Source organism: Giraffa tippelskirchi, chromosome 4, assembly GCF_054371585.1.
Source record: "Giraffa tippelskirchi isolate mGirTip1 chromosome 4, T2T-mGirTip1v1.2.pri, whole genome shotgun sequence".
Classification (NCBI taxonomy): Eukaryota; Metazoa; Chordata; class Mammalia; order Artiodactyla; family Giraffidae; genus Giraffa; species Giraffa tippelskirchi.
Genome location: NC_137278.1, coordinates 208,729,492 through 208,750,217, shown reverse-complemented (window position 1 = coordinate 208,750,217; position 20,726 = coordinate 208,729,492). Strand labels below are relative to the sequence as shown.

The 20,726-nt window shown below is 41.6% G+C and overlaps 1 protein-coding gene across 5 annotated transcripts in view; it reads right to left on the bottom strand.

Moving 5' to 3' along the window:
- Positions 1-20,726, bottom strand: part of ATXN10 (ataxin 10) — a 149,138-nt gene that overhangs the window by 82,333 nt on the left and 46,079 nt on the right. For all 5 annotated transcript variants that reach the window (XR_014083351.1, XM_081594942.1, XM_081594943.1 and 2 more), the window contains 2 exons: positions 18,685-18,765; positions 6,923-7,088 (listed from right to left, as the gene is read on the bottom strand). Coding sequence is in view for 4 of the 5 variants with exons in the window: in XM_081594942.1 (XP_081451068.1) it covers positions 6,923-7,088; positions 18,685-18,765 (247 nt within the window). In the remaining variant the exon portion in view is untranslated. The remainder of the gene's footprint in view (positions 1-6,922; positions 7,089-18,684; positions 18,766-20,726) is intronic.

Below are 20,726 nucleotides of genomic sequence, written 5' to 3'. Positions count from 1 at the left end.
AACTGCATGGCATTAGGTAGTCTAATTTTCAAATGCAACTATTTCAGATTTTTTTTTTTACTTCATCTTTACATTATTTGAAACAATGTTTCAAACAATTACTTACATAATGTAAATTTAACCTTTTATTATCTCAGATAACATTCTTCAAAAGAAAAACAAGTTACTTCCTTTTAAAACTTCTAAATGTGTATTTATTATTCTCCAATTAGTAGACTATATTTTAATACAGTATTCTGAAATCTGATATAGCAAGAAACACACATTTTTGGTATCTTCAGAAGCTTTCATGTGCTAGTTTAAAAGTTAGGAGAAAGTATCCAGACGCTGAGTCTGTTTAAAAGACTTGAGCAAACCCATCAACTTATTAGCACAGCACTGGCACCCTCTTTTATTAACTGAGTCGCTGCCCAGACTGGCATCTTTAGACACCACTTCTCCTTCAAGAGACCGCTGCCTGGCTGTCGGTCAGGACGGAGCACATATGAGACTGCCCTAGACGCCCTGTCAAACCAGAGAGCAAGGCAGCTATCAAGCAACTCCTTGTGTCGTGTCGGCGGAAATCAGAAGCAACTGCAAGAGGCTCCCCTGGTTAGCACAGGAGACCATCAGGAAGAATCACTGCTAAAACTGAAAACAAATCCAATGGTCTGTAAGCCATGACTTCAAAATGATTAAAAGCAAAACTAAACAACTCATCATCTTTGTACAATTTCACAAAACCAGCTCTAGAAGGCTATTTAAAGGAGATTTAAGACACAGCAACAAATTGTAATGTATGGCTCTTACTTATATCCTGATTCAAAGAAAGAAACTTGAAAAAAAAATATTAGACAATGGGGAACAGTTGAATACTGTTCATCTGATATTTAAATTTTGTTAAGTTTTCAGATGTGTTACCTGTATTCACTCATGTATTAATATAAAGTCTCCTTATCTTTCAGAGACATGTATAAAATGTTAACTGATGAACTATGTGGGACCCTATGTGAATCTGGGGCATCCAGTATAAGATTGGGTAGGACTCTGGATGAAATAAGAACCATGAGGAACTGATAAGTTCTGGAGCTGGGTGACAGGGTTTAACAACATTTTTTCTCTTAGTCTATGTTTGAAATTTTTCATGATAAAAAGATATAAAATTGGGGGGGGTGATCTGAAAGTTTCCTTTCAACTCCTCATTTCTATGTTATTATCTGAAATAAACCCAAAAGAAAATTAATCTATCCTCACCTAACAAATTTCCAATTTTAATCATCAGAATGCTTTCATTAATGAAATGCTTCTAACAAGTATTTGGAAACTAATAATGAAATAACAGCCAAGAAAAAAAAATTCTCTTAAAAAAACAAGAGAAATAAGTGAGATGTCATTCCAATATTTATAAATATTGTGAAACTATGTATATTAAATTAGGCACTAGTAGGGGAAAAAAAGATGTACACAAAGCAAAGGAATACGATTTTGAAATGAGTACAAGAGAAAAACAGATTGTTTTTCTAGATCATCTGTCTGGGTTCACTTTACCATTCAGTGTCTCTGAGCTATTTTACAACGGTGTCAGTCGCAGAAAACTGATAATAATGCAAAGTATTCTTGTCTACAGAAATGCAGATTACTTCTGTCTGGCTGGAATGCAATTAATCACTGCCTTGTTCATTGACCAGTTTCTGAATTTCTTTGTAAGTTCATTTCAGCATACCTTTATCACACATAAACACGTGGCTCTTTGAAGTCTTTAACAGTGGTTAGTATCTTACTGGTTTCCACGGTAAAAGGTCAGAAATACAGAAATGGATGCAAAATTATATTAAAAATTTAACATATGATTTGGGTGGCATTAAAATTAGTAGAAAGGATGAGATTATTCAATAAATGGTACTGATACTATAATTAACAGATACCATTTAGGGAATACTAGCTGGGTACCAGTCAAGTATACTAAGTGCTTGTATTAAAATACGACTCATTTTACAGGTAAAGAGACTGGGGAACAGAGAGGGTAGGTAAACTCCACGATCGCACCCCAGAAACAGAAGAGACCCAGGTTCAAACCCGGCGGTCTCCTACCAAAGATCATATAGTCTTGGAGAGTTAAAAGACACAAGCAATTCACTTGGATCTACGCTACACTTCTTACACAAAAATAAATCCTAGGTTAAATAAAAATGTGAACAATGTACTGAAAGAGATAGAACATACAGGTGTATATTTCCACAATCTAAGTGAAGATGATTTTACTAAATCTGTAAAGAAATTCAGAAGTCGTAAGGATAACACTGATAAACCTAACTGAATTAAAAACAAAACAAACTCCCAAAAGGCTAAGACTACCATAAATAAATTCAAACAAAAAATTAACTATGGGCAAAAAAAGTTTCTTCTAATTGTGACAAAACATTTAACTTTCTGAAAATGCTCATTAAAAAAAGTATCTTAAAAGGTAACCTGATGTGAAAAACAAACTAACACATAGATGTCTGAAAAGTAAGAGAGAAATGATAATTAGATCAGTGAGGGGTGCAGACCCGCATACTCCTGTGCACTAACTAACAAACTAACACATAGACGGCTGAAAGTAAGAGAGAAATGATAATTAGATCAGTGAGGGGTGCAGACCCGCATACTCCTGTGCACTAACTAACAAACTAACGCGTAGATGTCTGAAAGTAAGAGAGAAATGATAATTAGATCAGTGAGGGGTGCAGACCCGCATACTCCTGTGCACTAACAAACACGTAGATGTCTGAAAGTAAGAGAGATGATAATTAGATCAGTGAGGGGTGCAGACCCGCATACTCCTGTGCACTAACAAACACGTAGATGTCTGAAAGTAAGAGAGAAATGATAATTAGATCAGTGAGGGGTGCAGACCCGCATACTCCTGTGCACTAACTAACACGCAGATGTCTGAAAGTAAGAGAGATGATAATTAGATCAGTGAGGGGTGCAGACCCGCATACTCCTGTGCACTAACAAACTAACACGTAGACGTCTGAAAAGTAAGAGAGATGATAATTAGATCAGTGAGGGGTGCAGACCCGCATACTCCTGTGCACTTAGGTGTGTTATTTAGAAACGACTTACAAATTTTAAATAAACACCTTCTCTGTGACTCAGCAATTCACTTACCAGGAATTTATAATCCCATATCGACTTGCCCAAAACTGCAAAGGTATTTTTATAAGGATTATAAGGATTTTTCACTGTTGTAATAGTTGTAAAGGTTTAAAAAATAAATGTGGAAGCAACTCATATGTACATCTATGGGAATAAATGAAAAAAATTCTGATGACTCTATACAGTGTAATACTATTCAACTATTAAAAAAGAATGGATGAATACATGTGTCCAAGTTTAAGATATATCAGAGTAAGGAAAAAAGAAAGCTACAGAACAGAATATATAGTATTGTGTTTTAAAAAGCAACAAAAATATATAGGTGTGTATACACACACACACACAAAAAAACCTTTGGAAGGGAAAAAGCGTATGCTGATAAGTTTATAGAAAATAGATGGGGCCTGGGTGAAAAAGAGGAGTTCTTAACTTTGTTTCACTGCTTTGGATTGAATTCCTTTTTCTTACAACAAAGGAAATATTATGTTGTAAGAAAGGCAAGTTTCACTACAACAAGTGACAAGACTGAAACTTAAGATAAAGCAAATCTTAAAAAAATAAGCGTACCAGAACTGACAAAAATACACCACACGCTGGAAACAAGTAGTACACCAAAATATACCAAAGCACAGAAATTGTACGTTAATATGAGAACCTAGGATTATTTGTATAAAAGAATATATGAACGAAACCTCAGAATTTTAAAGCCATGTAATTATATAAATTAAAAAACGTGTGCTGTGTGCTTAGTTGCTCAGTCGTGTCCGACTCTTTGCGATCCCATGGCCTGTAGGGCTACAGGCTCCTTCGCCCACAGGGCTTCCCCAGGCAAGAATACTGGAGGGTTGCCATGCCCTCCTCCCGGGGACCTTCCCCACCCAGGGATCAAATGCAGGTCTCCCGCAGGCAGGCAGATTCTTGACCGTCTGAGCCACCAGGGAAGCCTAGATGCTACAAAAACATATACTTTCATTCTGATTTTTAGGTCACAGCATCATGAGAACTTTATTGGACATCTTGTCCTCAAAACATCACAGGTGGGTAAATGCAGTGGCTTGCTGGCAAACTGGCAGTGGAAAGTCAACTGGTAAATATTCGCTGCTCTCCAAGGGATAAATACTTCCACCATGGCTGATTTGAAACTATTGAGAGTTTAATAACCAGCTCACAAATTACTGAATATTTAATAATAACTGACTCTCAGAAGTTGGTACAGGCCAGCTCCAATACACCACCGGGTTTATGATATATTAAATACTGAGGTATAGGTCTCCTTAAAAACTACTGATGCTTTTTTTAAAAACGTCTAACTGAAAGGATAACATATATATATATTAACGTGCACAAGTCACGAGCATATCAGTTCAGTTCAGTCGCTCAGTCGTGTCTGACTCTTTGCGACCCCATGAATTGCAGCACACCAGGCTCCCCTGTCCATCACCAACTCCCGGAGTTTACTCAAACTCATGTCCATCGAGTCGGTGATGCCATTACCATCTCATCCTCTGTCATCCCCTTCTCCTACCGCTTTCAATCTTTCCCGGCATCAGAGTCTTTTCCAATGAGTCAGCTCTTTGCATCAGGTGGCCCAAGTATTGGAGCTTCAGTTTCAGCATCAGTCCTTCCAATGAACATTCAGGACTGATCTCCTTTAGGATGGACCGGTTGGATCTCCTTGCTGTCCAACGGACTCTCAAGAGGCTTCTCCAAAAGGCTTGTCTTTTAATTTCATGGCTGCAGTCACCATCTGCAGTGATTCTGGAGCCCAAGAAACTAAAGTCTCTCACTGTTTCCATTGTTTCCCCATCTATTTGCCATGAACTGATGGGACCGGACCTTCATTTTTTGAATGCTGAGTTTTAAGCCAACTTTTTCACTCTCCTCTTTCACTTTCATCAACAGGCGCTTTAGTTCCTCTTTGCTTTCTGCCATAAGGGTGGTGTCATCTGCATATCTGAGGTTACTGATACTTCTCCCCGCAATCTTGATTCCAGCTTGTGCTTCATCCAGCCTGGCATTTTGCATGATGTACTCTACGTATAAGTTAAATAAGCAGGGTGACAATACACAGCCTTGACGTACTCCTTTCCCAATTTGGAACCAGTTCGTTATTCCATGTCTGGTTCTAACTGTTGCTTCTTGATCTGCATATAGATTTCTCAAGAGGCAGGCAAGGTGGTCTGGTATTCCCATCTCTTGAAGAATTTTCCACAGTTTCTTTTGATCCACACAGTCAAAGGCTTTGGCATAGTCAATAAAGCAGAAGTAGATGTTTTTCTGAAATTCTCTTGCTTTTTCTATGCTCCAATGGATGTTGGCAATTTGAGTGTATAGATCAATGGATTTTCAAAAAGTGGACTATTTGGGCTTTCCCAAAAAAACTACAATTTTCTAGCTATTAATACATAATAATTCCTCTCACTGTTAAAGAAAAAAGTGTGAAAGATACAGCTTTTACTAAACATAAAAAGCTATGTCCGGTAATGTCTTATTACAATATTGAAATCATCTATACTATAAATGTACGTGCCTTGAAAAAGTTTAAAGCTGTAATGTAACAAGTACTAAGTTTTACTTCATTTTCTGTCTCCTGGAAGATTCATTTTTAAAACTTCCTTGAAGCATAGCTCACTGCTCCTCCTGCTGGAAACAGGGGCGAATCTTTCTCCAAAAAGGAAAGCAGCTCAGGAGTAAGACTTTCCTCTCTTCTATCACAGACATAAGGATAAGAAGTTGACCTTATCAGCAAGACCTAACATGGCCTGTGTGACAGCATAGAAAGTCTATAGCAAAATAATTTTGAAAATGGTATTTTCACAAAGAAGGAAATGCACTTGCACGGTAGAAGGGGCACAATCACAGCTGACATTTACCGTGGGTGTGAACAGGTTCACAGCCCCCCACAGCCCTCAAGGCAATGCTGTGGGTTGGGGTCTCCCACCTTCCCATCCAGAGACAGAGAATGGATGACAGCACTAATTATAATACACAGAAATAAGGACAACTCAAATGTCCAACTATGACAAATTATTTACACAGAATGCTATCCCAGCATTTTAAGACATTCACTATGTATTCTTTATTTCTGCATTCAGCAGATATACGCTAAGTGCCTACTCTGTGCATAGTTCTAGGAACATTACCATCAAAACTTCTGCCCTCATGCAGCTTTTTCACACTCAGGAGAAGGAAAAACAGGAACTTACAAACAGGCAGCATAAAATGCACGCCTGTGTACGTGTGTGCATGCACATATTTGACGTTAACTGCCTAGAAGATACATTCATTACAGTTTCTTAAGTCATTAACTCCGGATGATAAAAATAAGGCCACTGCTTTCCCTAATCTGTATTTTCGTAACTGTTCTAAAATAAGAATACTGTTTTAGCTTGGGCTGCTGTAACAAAATACCAGACAGGGTAGCTCATAAACAACATTTATTTCTCTTAGTTCCGGAAGCTGGAAGTTCAAGATCATGGTGTCAGCCTGGCTGGGCTCTGGGGAGGGCCCTCTTCAGGGCTGCAGAGGGCCAACTTCTCGCTGTGGCCTCACGCAGTGGGAGGGGTATGGACCCTTTCCAGGGGATCTTCTACAACCTCATCCGTGAGGCCCTCATGACCCAACTGCCTCCCAAAGGCCCTACTCCTGACACCATCACCCTGGGCACCCAGTTCTGACCAGGAACTTCAGAGGAGGTCCAGCCACAAACCTTCAGTCCCCAGCAGGTATGTTCCTTACATGATACTTAAAGTTTTTGTCACCAAGGACCTGGCTGAGTCAGAAAACCTTTCTGTTCTCTCACCTCATCGTCGGCATGCTGTTCAGAGGTCAGTTTCAGCACAATCTTGCACTGATCCACAAAAGTGCTCGCGATCAACTCAGCATGGCTCAAAAACACAGGGGCGTCATCCTTGGTCAGTGGCTCGTCACCCACTATTTTGGCGATCATAAGGTCTAACAGTGTAACCCTGTCAAACAGAGAAAATTCTTACATGAATATGTAATAATGAAACTGTAGAATACTAAAAATATTTATAGAGACCATTTTAAGAGAGTACTTTCATTTTTAAATTCCTAACTTATTCACAAGGTCTACTTAAGGAAAACATTATTTTTTGTGAATACAATCCATCAATTACCTGTTTTTCAAAACCTTGATTTCTTTGCTGTGACTCAGCTACAGAAATAAGCACCTTGTTATATCCATTACTTTGAGCCATGAAATAAAATTCCACATTTCAATAATGCTGTCAAGGTAAGTTATACAATACACCACCTACTGTAACAACAGCAAAGTTAAGTGGGCTACCTTTTATTCACCACTTACTATTGAGCTCATACCGTTTCACATACATTTTCTCCTTTCATCTAAACAGAAACGTCAGAGGCAGGTACTGCCACTGGCCCCCACAATAAAGGGGTAAACGAGGCTCAGTAAGATGAATTGATTTACGCGCCCAGTGTCGCCGGCACTGACCGCCACGTCAGGATCCAAGCGCAGGAGTCAGCCTCTGTCTCCTGGGCTAAACCTTTACCCACTCATTTAACTATCTTCCTTGTGAAGGCTGGCTTTTTTGTTTGCTTCATTATTTTACTATATAAAAACACAAATTTACTTTATGAAAACACAAATGAAGACCAAAGCAATGCCATTTTTGCTTCAATATTTAAACTATCACATAAATATTTCTATTCAACAATCTCTTCCCTTCGCCTAGGAAAAGCAAGTCATACACAGAGCACTCTATCCAGCATAAATCAAGCAGAATGTTTCTCAAAGGTGTATTCAAGTTCGGATTATTTCTGGTAATGCATAATTCTCACTTATTCCTGTATCAGAAATGACACAAATATCTAAAATGCTTAGCAAATGGGGGAAAATACACTTGCACTAGGTAGGGAACATGTCCCACGAAGAGAAAAATAAGAATTATTTACTGCTTCAAATAGAAAATAAAACATGCTGAACTCTCCTGTATTTTGTCCAAACGCAGGAAAGATCATTCCGTTCAGCTCACTTGCTCAGTCGTGTCCGACTCTTTGTGACCCGTGGACTGCAGCATGCCAGGCCTCCCTGTCCATTACCAACTCCCGGAGTTTACCCAAGCTCATGTCCATTGAGTCAGTGATGCCATCCAACCATCTCATCCTCTGTCGTCCCCTTCTCCTCCTGCCCTCAATCTTTCCCAGAATCAGGGTCTGTTCAAATGAGTCAACTCTTCGCATGAGGTGGCCAAAGTATTGGAGTTTCAGCTTCAGCATCAGTCCTTCCAATGAACACCCAGGACTGATCTCCTTTAGGATGGACCGGCTGGATCTCCTTGCAGACCAAAGGACTCTCAAGAGTCTTCTCCAACACCACAGTTCAAAAGCATCAATTCTTCGGTGCTCAGCTTTCTTTATAGTCCAACTCTCATATCCATACATGACCACTGGAAAAACCACAGCCTTGACTAGACGGAGCTTTGTGGACAAAGTAATGTCTCTGCTTTTTAAAATGCTGTCTAGGTTGGTCATAACTTTCCTTCCAAGGAGTAAGCGTCTTTTAATTTCATGGCTGCAGTCACCATCTGCAGTGATTTTGGAGCCCAAAAAAATAAAGTTTGACACTGTTTCCATTGTTTCCCCATCTATTTGCCAGGAAGTGATGGGACCAGATGCCATGATCTTAGTTTTCTTTTTTTTTAATTTATTATTTTAATTGGAGGCTAATTACTTTACAATATTGTAGTGGTTTGTGCCACACATTGACATGAATCGGCCATGGGTGTACATGTGTTCTCCATCCTGAACCCCCCTCCCACCTCCCTCCCCATCCCATCCCTCAGGGTCATCCCAGTGCACTGGCCCTGAGCATCCTGTCTCATGCATCAAACCTGGACTGGCGATCTGTTTCACGTATGGTAATATACATGTTTCAACGTTATTCTCTCAAATCATCCCTCCCTCACCTTCTCCCAGAGTCCAAAAGACTGTTCTTTACATCTATGTCTCTTTTGCTGTCTCGCATATAGCGTCATTGTTACCATCCTTCTAAATTCCATATATATGCGTTAATATACTGTATCGGTGTTTTTCTTTCTGACTTACTTCACTCTATATAATAGGCTCCAGTTTCATCCACCTCATTGGAACTGATTCAAATGTATTCTTTTTAATGGCTGAGTAATATTCCATTGTGTATATGTACCACAGCTTTCTTATCCATTCGTCTGCTGATGGACATCTAGGTTGCTTCCATGTCCTGGCTATTATAAACAGTGCTGCGATGAACATTGGGGTACACGTGTCTCTTTCAATTCTGGTTTCCTCGGTGTGTATGCCCAGCAGTGGGATTGCTGGGTCATATGGCAGTTCTATTTCCAGTTTTTCAAGGAATCTCCACACTGTTCTCCACAGTGGCTGTACTAGTTTGCATTCCCACCAACAGTGTAAGAGGGTTCCCTTTTCTCCACACCCTGTCCAGCATTTATTGTCTGTAGACTTTTGGATAGCAGCCATTCTGATCAGCATGAGATGGTACCTCATTGTGGTTTAGCTGTCTGAATGTTGAGCTTTAAGCCAACTTTTTCACTCTCCTCTTTCACTTTCATCAAGAGGCTCTTTAGTTCTTCTTCACTCTCTGCCATGAGGATGGTGTAATCTGCATATCTGAAGTTATTGATGTTTCTCCTAGCAATCTTGATTCCAGCTTGTGCTTCTTCCAGCCCAGCATTTCTCATGATGTACTCTACACATAAGTTAAATAAGCAGGGTGACAATATACAGCCTTGACGTACTCCTTTTCCTATTTGGAACCAGTCTGTTGTTCCATGTCCAGTTCTAACTGTTGCTTCCTGACCTGCATACAGGTTTCTCAAGAGGCAGGTCAGGTAGTCTGGTATTCCCATCTCTTTCAGGATTTTCCACAGTTTATTGTGATCCACACAGTCAAAGGCTTTGGCATAGTCAATAAAGCAGAAGTAGATGTTTTTCTGGTACGCTCTTGCTTTCGATGATCCAGCGGATGTTGGCAATTTGATCTCTGGTTCCTCTGCCTTTTCTAAAACCAGCTTGAACATCTGGAAGTTCACGGTTCACGTATTGCTGAAGCCTGGCTTGGAGAATTTTGAGCATTACTTTACTAGTGTGTGAGATGAGTACAATTGTGCAGTAGTTTGAGCATTCTTTGGCATTGCCCTTCTTTGGGATTGGAATGAAAACTGACCTTTTCCAGTCCTGTGGCCACTGCTGAGTTTTCCAAATTTGTTGGCATATTGAGTGCAGCACTTTCACAGCATCATCTTTCAAGATTTGAAATAGCTCAACTGGAATTCCATCACCTCCACTAGCTTTGTTCACAGTGATGCTTCCTAAGGTCCACTTGACTTCATATTCCACTGGCTCTAGGTGAGCAATCATACCATTGTGATTATCTGGGTCATGAAGACCTTTTTTGCACAGTTCTTTTGTGTATTCTTGCCACCTCTTCTTAATATTTTCTGCTTCTGTTAGGTCCATACCATTTCTTTCCTTTATTGAGCCCATCTTTGCATGGAATGTTCCCTTGGTATCTCTAATTTTCTTGAAGAGATCTCTAGTCTTTCCCATTCTATTGTTTTCCTTTATTTCTTTGCATTGATCGCTGAGGAAGGCTTTCTTATCTCTCCTTGCTATTCTTTGGAACTCTGCATTCAAATGAGTGTATCTTTCCTCTTCTCCTTTACTTTTCGCTTCTCTTCTTTTCACAGCTATTTGTAAGGCCTCCTCAGAAAGATCATTAATCTGTGAAAATCACCCACAGAGCTTAGCGATTTTCAAAACTCCTAAAACTTCACATTTCTTAGAGCAGTTATTAATCCAAAATAAAACAAATAATCCCCTCAACTGAGCACAGAAGAACAACGAATAGTTCAGTATTCATTCAGATACATCTGTTTTCTCTAATTCACATATAATCCTTGAAGACGACAGGGTGCTCTGGCCACAAAGCCAGGCCTCCCACCTTCCCTGAGCAGGACGACCTCCGTCCGAGAGGCCAGGGAAGAGGCCACCTAGCACGTGTGACTGAAGAGGAACGTGAAGGTCTGCCCAGAGACAGTCCCTGTAAGTTGGGATAACGTGGCAGGTATTGCCGGGTCTAAGAAGGCATGATCCCTCGCTTTAGGGAACTGAGCACCGAGGGGACGATCACCCAGAACAGGGTGAAGAGGAATGAGGAACAGACAGACAGACAGGTCGTAACTCAGGGCAAGGACCAACACCACGCAGATGCTGAATGCGGGAGAAGCAGATCTTGAAGAGCTGGGTGGGGTCAGGACAGAGGCAGGCCACGGGGTGGTGGTAATCGAGGCAACCCGGTAGCCGCAGGAAGGCCCTAGGGTCCCAGGAGCCCCGCTGAGGGGGCGGCCCTAAGAGGCAGGTAAACACAGACTGGGAGGCTGCCTGACACAGAAGGCCAGAGGCAGTGCTGCCCTCGGGCATCTCCTCTGCTCAGGAGAGGCACCTCCACTCCATTAGGTGATCATGAGACGGGAGAGCTAAGGAGACAGGAAGGGAGTGATTTTGAATGAAAAAAAATCAGGAATTAATCTTTAAAATATAAAATGATACACACCAAGCTTGAAAAGTACCTGGGAATCAATTATACTTCACTGAATGATTCTACTTATATTAAGTCATCTAGAAATAAAAACTTTTAAGGGCTCCCACTGTCGGGGAGTGGGTCTAAAAACTTTAGTCTGGAAGATGGGGTCCTCGCACCCGGAGTCCCCCCGGAACTCTCTGACCCCCTCTGCTTCCAGCCACCGTCCAAACCATCCTTCTCAGGGATCTTCTAGCAGTCCAGAGGCTAGGACTCCCCGCTGTCACTGCCAAGAGCCTGGGTACAAACCCTGACTGGGGAACTAAGATCCCACAAGCCACACGGTGTAGCCAAGAAAAACAAAAAAACAAACAAACAAAAAAACCAAAAAAAAAAGAAATCCCATCCTTCTCATAAAATAAAGGAAGCACACACAGGACATACAACTTGAGTAGGAAATTTTTTTTCAGAGGCATTTATTTTGATTGTGCACTGCATTTGCCAGCCCCATCTCTATGCCAGAAAACATGTGTGTGTTGAGAAGGACTGCAGAGTCAGGGGAAATGGGACACAATGGGGAATGTCTTACTTCTGGCAGTTGCGGGGGAACCACACTAAACACTTCCTTGAAAACACAACGGAGCACGAGTGGTCTAAGAGATCCATTCACCCAGGAGTGAAGGTTGCAAAACCACAAAGGCCCGGTCAGAGGTCAGAGGTCAGAGACCGGCTGTCCAAAACTATCACACCACCTCAGTCTCATTTCCCTCAACCCGGAAATCATCACGGGAGCTGCCTCGGGCCCCCTCAGATACACCCCTCAACTCATCCCTTAATCACTGGCTATCATTAGCAGTCTACTTCTAATTCATTTCTGATAGTTACATACTGTGTCCTCAAAATGACGATTCCTGTTTCATAAAAAGACTGATAGCAATGTACATGGGAACAATTTTACGGGAAAAATCTACAGCAAGATTCATACTTTAAAGTTATGTTTCAATTGATGCAGTCTGCAATCTCAAGAGCAATGCCAGCACTGTCCTAAAATGGGTAAGTTATGAGAGGACTGGAGTGAGAGGGCAAAGGATGAGGAAAAAATGAGAGAGGGAGTTTTACGAGCATTCTAGGGTAGGAAACAGTATCTTACAATTCTGGAAATAAAATATCTGTAATTCAAGACTGACATCTCCAACAAATTCTCAATTTATATTTGAACTACTCCACCTATATGATTTGTTGAATGGCATGCCACAAAGGCCAAAATTTTCATTAACCTGGACAACAGGCTAACCAAGATATAGGCTGTTGCTGAATTAATCTCATCAATCCCGCCATAAATTATAGATATGAGAAGCTAGTGCATTACTCTGGCATCAGACATACCGAGTTCAAATACCACCTCAGCTACCTTCATAACCCAGGGCAAACACCTTAACCTTAAAAGTCTCAGATACCTGATGTGAAAACATGGCAAGAATAAAACTATTTCAGAAGGTCTCTCTGAGGATTAAAGGACAATGGCTGCATGCTGCCTCCACACGTAACAGTGATGCTACCTGGAGGAAATAGTCAAGCTCACTCGAGTAGTAGTAATAATAGAAATATGCAAGCAGAAATACCAACTCACTTTTACTGAGCAATGATTACATGCCAGCACTGACAGCTTCAAACATATTTCAATTAGTAACCATGACAATTTCATGGGGTTCAGTTCAGTTCAGTTCACTTCAGTCGCTCAGTTGTGTCCGACTCTCTGCGACCCCATAAATTGCAGCACGCCAGGCCTCCCTGTCCATCACCAACTCCCGGAGTCTACCCAAACCCATGTTCATCGAGTCGGTGATGCCATCCAACCCTCATCCTCTGTCGTCCCCTTCTCCTCCCACCCCCAATCCTACCCAGCATTAGGGTCTTTTCCAATGAGTCAACCCTTAGCATGAGGTGGCCAAAGTACTGGAGTTTCAGCTTCAACATCAGACCTTCCAATGAACACCCAGGATTGATCTCTTTTAGGATGGATTGATTGGATCTCCTTGCAGTCCAAGGGACTCTCAAGAGTCTTCTCCAACACCACAGTTCAAAAGCATCAATTCTGCGGCGCTCAGCTTTCTTCACCGTCCAACTCTCACATCCATACATGACCACTGGAAAAACCATAGCTTTGACTAGACGGACTTTTGTTGGCAAAGTAATATCTCTGCTTTTAAATATGCTATCTAGGTTGGCCATAACCTTCCTTCCAAGGAGTAAGCGTCTTTTAATTTCATGGCTGCAGTCACCATCAGCAGTGATTCTGGAGCCCAACAAAGTAAAGTCTGACACTGTTTCCCCATCTATTTCCCATGGAGTGATGGGACCAGATGCCATGATCTTAGTTTTCTGAACGTTGAGCTTTAAGCCAACTTTTTCACTCTCCTCCTTCACCTTCATCAAGAGGCTCTTTAGATCTTCTTCACTCTCTGCCATAAGGGTGGTGTCATCCGCATATCTGAGGTTATTAACATTTCTCCCGGCAATCTTGACTCCAGCTTGTGTTTCTTCCAGCCCAGCGTTTCTCATGATGTACTCTGCATATAAGTTAAATAAGCAGGGTGACAATATACAGCCTTGACATACTCCTTTTCCTATTTGGAACCAGTCTGTTGTTCCATGTCCAGTTCTAACTGCTGCTTCCTGACCTGCATACAGGTTTCTCAAGAGACAGGTCAGATGGTCTGGTATTCCCATCTCTTTCAGAATTTTCCATAGTTTATTGTGATCCACACAGTCAAAGGCTTTGGCATAGTCAATAAAGCAGAAATAGATGTTTTTCTGGAACTCTCTTGCTTTTTCGATGATCCAGCGGATATTGGCAATTTGATCTCTGGTTCCTCTGCCTTTTCTAAAACCAGCTTGAACATCTGGAAGTTCACAGTTCACGTATTGCTGAAGCCTGGCTTGGAGAATTTTGAGCATTACTTTACTAGCATGTGAGATGAGTGCAATTGTGTGGTAGTTTGAGCATTCTTTGGCATTGCCTTTCTTTGGGATTGGAACGAAAACTGACCTTTTCCAGTCCTGTGGCCACTGCTGAGTTTTCCAGATTTGCTGGCATATCGAGTGCAGCACTTTCACAGCATCACCTTTGAGGATTTGAAATAGCTCAACTGGAATTTCATCACCTCCACTAGCTTTGTTCGTAGTGATGCTTTCTAATGCCTACTATTATTATCCTCATTTTACATATGAAACAGAGTTCCAATAGGTAACTTATCCAAAGTAGAGAGTGACATAACTAGCACAACTAGCCTCTGCTCTTATGTCCTATGCTATACAGATTATAACTTTGCAGACAACTTTGCTGAAGCTCCAATACTTTGGCCACGCGATATGAAGAGCTGACTCATTGGAAAAGACCCTCATGCTGGGGAAGACTGAAGGCAAAAGGAGAAGGGGGTGGCAGAGAATGAGACGGTTGGATAGAATCACTAACTCAGTGGACATGAGTTTGAGCAAACTCTGGGAGATGATGAAGGACAGGGAAGCCTGGCGTGCTGCAGTCCATGGGGTCGCAAAGAGTCGGATACGACTAAGCAACTGAACAACAACACAACACAGATTATAAACCTGGTAACTACACAAGCCGATTTCTAGGAGCAGCTAGTTTAACTCAGTATCCTTCCAATTCACTGGGAAGCGGAAACAGAAACTTGTATAAATGCAGGCACTCGTTTCTGCATAATCATACTATGTGAATTGATTTTAACACTGTATCCAAAATATCTTCACCCAGTAATCAGCCCAAATAAACTACCAAGGTGAAGGAGTCAACTCACCATGACAACCAGAAGAACCAGCACAAGAAAGCTTCGCTTCCCCGCTTACACACCCACGCCGGGGGCAGGGGGGGGCACCGTTCACCCTCAGGGCCCAGGGACCAGGAGCAGGGACTTAATGAACACAGTGCCTGTTTTACTGACTGAGCCCTCAAGGCTTTTTAATCTAATGGCCCCCAATCCGACTGGATTCTCTAGTTCAGCAGCTTGGGGCCACAGCCTGGGCATTCCTCAGTAGACTCTGCTGTGTGTCCTCAGCTGAGACACCACAAACGCCCTAGGAATCTCCAGTGCAGTCCTTCATCTGAACCCCAGAACACGGAACGTGTGCTATCTTCTCAGTTCTCACAGGATGGCGTGGAGCACCACTCCAGAAACAAGGGGTGAAGCTAATTTCATCAAACATTCCCGTTGAGAAAAACATGTCTTCTGTCAGCACGGCACTCTGAAGAATCATCCATCATTGCCCCAAAACGAGTCACCAGGGAACCCAGCAGCCTCCACCTCTCCACAGACCTCTAAGCGCTCTTGCAAAGCCCCTGTCCCCTCCTCCTGCCACTGAGCAAAGACAAGCTGCCAGGCCCAGCAGTTCCCGCAGCAAGCTTCACCCGAACCAGCCGAGCCACACCAGCCCCCTGGCAGCAAACCATGTCCTCCTGGCGGATGGGGTCATCTGTGGTCCATGGTATCAACAGAGTCGGCATCCTGAAGAGATGCTTCAGTAAGTATTTGCTATCAGTAGAGTTTCCCATTCCAGTAATGTTCCAGTACTGATTCTGGCAGGTGTTAAGAATAGAGAACTCACAAGATTCAATCTTTGTCCTTGAAGAATACATATTCCAGCAGAAAAGCAAATAATCATGATAGATGCGCAGGTGAGGATGCAAATAACTTTGCCCGGGCAACTAAGGAGAGCCAAGGGAACACAGGCAGTATCTGCAAAGGCCCACATGGACAGGGTATTTTTCAGTAAACAGGCACCACTGCACAACACCATCTGCAGGCAGTTGAATCTGAGGATGCGGAGGACCCTCGGATGCAGAGGCTGGCTGTAAGTTACACCCGGGTTTCCCACTGCACTGCTGGTCGGTACCGCTAAACCCTCGAGTTGTTGAAGTGTCAACTGTACTTAGAGGAATCAGATTCACAGCAACACAAAGTAGAATGGTGGTTGCCAGGGGCTGGGGGAGGGGGAAGTGGGCAGTTGTTTAATGGGTAGGCTTTTCTTTTTTTAATTTTTGGCTACATCAGGTCTTAGCTGTGTTCTCAGGTTCTTCCTTGCAGCGTGCAGGCTCTCAGGTTGCCCTGCGGCACAAGGGATCTTAGTTCCCCAACCAGGGATCAAACCTGCATCCCCAGCACTGCAAGGCGGATTCTTGAACACTGGGCTCCCAAGGAAGTTCCCAATGGGTACAGTTTCAATGGTACAAGATGAAACAGTTCTGGAGACTGGCTGCACAACAACGGGACTACACTTAAACTACTGAACTGCATGTTTTTAAAAGGTTACCATGGTAAATTCTGTATTAAGTGTATTTTATCACAGTTTTTAAATACACTAAAGCCCACGTCTAGTCAAAGGCGGTATGTAAACCAGAGCTGGGACAGGAGTGACTTCGCCACATACTAAGACGGTCTAGGTGGTGAGGCTTACTGGCCAAGGGAAACCGAGGAGTGCAGGAGGCAGCGGTGGGGAGAGCATGAGGTTTCCAACCCAGTAGGTGATGTTAACAGTAATAAATATACTAGTGAGAAAATCCACTCAGTTACACCAGCTTTCATCCAAAACGTTTTTTAGCACCTATCACATGCCAAGCACTGGTTAGGAAACACGGACACCACAGAATAAAAAAGACCGAATCCCGGCCCTCACACTGACAGTCCAATGCTAGTGTCGCACACTGGCCAGTAGGTGTGTGAGAAATCAAAGTGTTTCTCCTTTGGAAGGAAAATAATGGGGCAGGGGAGGTGACTTCTGACCAAGAAATCTGTATGACGCTGGGCAGCAGTGGCTGCAGTTTCTGTAAGAAAAATGGGAAATGTTTAGTCTGTCATCTTCACTGGGTTAGGAAATGGATCAGTTAACAAAAGATCATGTGATAGGAACATGTAAAAAACGAGCTTGGATATTGAAATACAATGAAACTGTGTGTTCTTGTTTTTGGATGTTCCTCACTGCAGAGCAATGTACTAATTTACAGCACTGTTCTTCATATTACTTATTTTAATTCTTTTTCTGCAGGAGAAGTATGCATATGTGGTGGTGGTAGGGGTACTGGATTTATAAATATGGCATTTAAATCAACTTTAAAAGCATGAACTTTTCCTTTTTGTTAAAGATATTAAAGAACAAAAAAACACTACTTAACAAGACTACAAAGAAGTGGATAAAGATTAACTGTTGGAACCTAAATGCACTGAAAGAATTTCAAAACCACGGCAATTATAAAAATTGTGACTATAATCAAAAGATTAACATTTTTTTAAGGTTTTTGATCATTAGATCGGTGATTTCTGAATAAGTTTCATTTTCCTAAGGCAACATTTCCAATCAGGTTAGAAAAAACATACGCTTTGGGGATGGACAGAGTCCCAGGATCATTTTACTCATTCCTCTGATTTTACAAGCCAGGAAACTGAAAACAAGGTGAAAGACCTGGCCGAGGTCACCCGGACAACAAGGCACGGGGCCAGGCGTCACAGTCTCTGGGCTCCGATGGCACAGCCCCTCCCACTACACGCCAGTGAAGGCCGAAGACACGTATTGATTTTCTTTCATTCTAAAGTACACACTGGAAAACTGCCAATCTACAGAGTGGATCCTGAATCCTGACAACAGGGATGTGAACAAATGAGCACATTCCATCTATAGAGCTCTAATACGCAGATGTAGGAATTACTTTTATAAACGCGAAGGACAAGCCTAACATTTTGTTCTCAACGTTTTTCGATATGGCTTTACTGAATAATGGCGCCAACCTGGATCCTGCAACGCTCGGTAAATCGCAGCTGTTGTGGCTGAGCTGTAATGTTAACCAACCAATTTAAAACCATTACCAACACAGAAACATGTATTCAGAGATTTTGTGCCAACTAAGAAACCACACAGTTTTTCAGTCATGTGTACAGGATACTCTATATGGAATGCTAAATACTCAAAACCACACTGGTTTTTGGGGTTACCTTTCTTGATTGCTCATTTTGGCATACATGGCTTTAACCAATTCCGGGCTCTTCAGAAAATGGTCTGTAATAATCAAGAACCTAAGAAAAAAGGAGGAAAGGGTTAGGTTACTAGAAATATAGTAAAACAGACAAGGCCTTATCTACTTTATAGGCACAGTTTATACATAAAGTACTCCTGTTGCTTCAATTAATCTTCAAATGTTTTAAGAGGGTCACATACTATTTTTGCATTAGCAGCAAAAAGAAAATAAAAACCCTCAAAATATTTTTTTCCAATTTTACTTCTAAAAAATTTATTTCAGTGATTCAAATTTATTCAATTCAAGGAAAGGGCCTACCACAGTTTTTACTAATATCTAAGTTACAAAAGGAAAAAGTTCACTACAGTTTAAATGATAAAATGAAATTTAGCTACAAGCTCGGGTATAACAAAACACATTAAATTGTTTTAGTCAAAAGTGTAGTGTTAAGATTAACCAGAGAATTAGACATGTCTTACTTTTTACTGAAACATATGCCAACAACAGTCATGGATACTGGCTTGATTACCTACTCCTTAAGCACTCTCAAGTTACCATGAAAACATCCTCCCTGTCAAGCAACCACTCATCGAAACTCAAGAGATCAACTCAGGGAAGCCCTGAGGCAAAGATTATAAGCATACCTCTTCAAAGTACTACTGTGACAACTAAAAAGATTGAGTAGTACTATTAATTAACTCTGAATCATATTTACCAGAGGGTATCTGAAGACTTAAGAACTAAGGAACATACTGCTCATAACCAAGGTTAGTACTAAGCATGACAGTAAAGCATTAACTCTATTGACAAACACAGTTTAATCACTTCTTAGTAAATAACATAATAAAAGTAAACCTTTTAAGTATGATAGTCAAATGAAACATATTAACTACCATAACATAGCGTCACTTCATAGAAAAACAAAACCGAAACACATATTCTATTTTCCCATAACTTTTCAAATAACTGATGTAAAATATTTCTAACAATAAAGAATAATATTCAAGATTCTCAATTTTCACATCAACTTAGGTAGGTCATCTAAGTGCGACAACAGAAATTCAGCCTACCAAGCCAGGTATACAAAACTGTGATCCTGAAGTTTATTCGTAAACCACCTACTTGGAGCTCAAAACATCTTCCCTCAAGAACTTTCATTCAAAAATGCAATGTTCCAAATACTGCGTGTAAGGGGCTAGGTCCTAGCCCCAATTCCAAACTCTAACAGTGAAGAAAGACACATGCAGATAGGTAATCAGAGACAAATGTCTTCAATGTAACATACAGACACACATCATGGATTACAGAAACAGCAGGGTTTATCTAACGAGAGGGCTGGGGGGGCAGTGGGGAGAGAGGTGATGGATGGGGCAGGGAAATCAAGAGTCAGTGAATCCCTAGTTGCAGAGGGAAGGAAGAGCATTTAGAGGTGACAAAAAAGGACTTGAAAAGGCAACATGAAGGAAAGAAGAGAAGTGTGCTCTTGCTGCTGTTACGTCACTAAGTCGTGTCCGACTCGGTAACCCCCTGGGCTGTAGCCCGCCAGGTCCTCTGTTCATGGAATTCCCCAGGCAAGAATACTGGAGTGGGTTGCCATTTCCTCCTCCAGGGAATCTTTCCAACCCAGGCATCAAACCCACGTCTCCTGCATCACAGGCAGATTCGTTTACCGCTGAGCCATCGGGGAAGCCCCATCTTCACTGTGGAACTATTTAAAAGACAACAACTGTCACCCATAATTTATCAATACAAATACAGGCAGGAAAAAAGTATTCTGTCTGGACATTCATACAGGCAACTGGAATTCTTCGCTACAATACCTTACAGCATAACACTGAATGTTACAATCCCGGCTGCAAATAATATTATACACACAAAGCGACGACGATGGAATGCCAGTGGGAGGTAGGTTTTTCCCTTACAACTCAAAAGCGGTCATTTAAATAGTTGTCAATTACCTGTTAAGTTTTTATTGTGTTAGCTGCTGGGCCTGTTTTTCTAAATATAATATTACTCTCT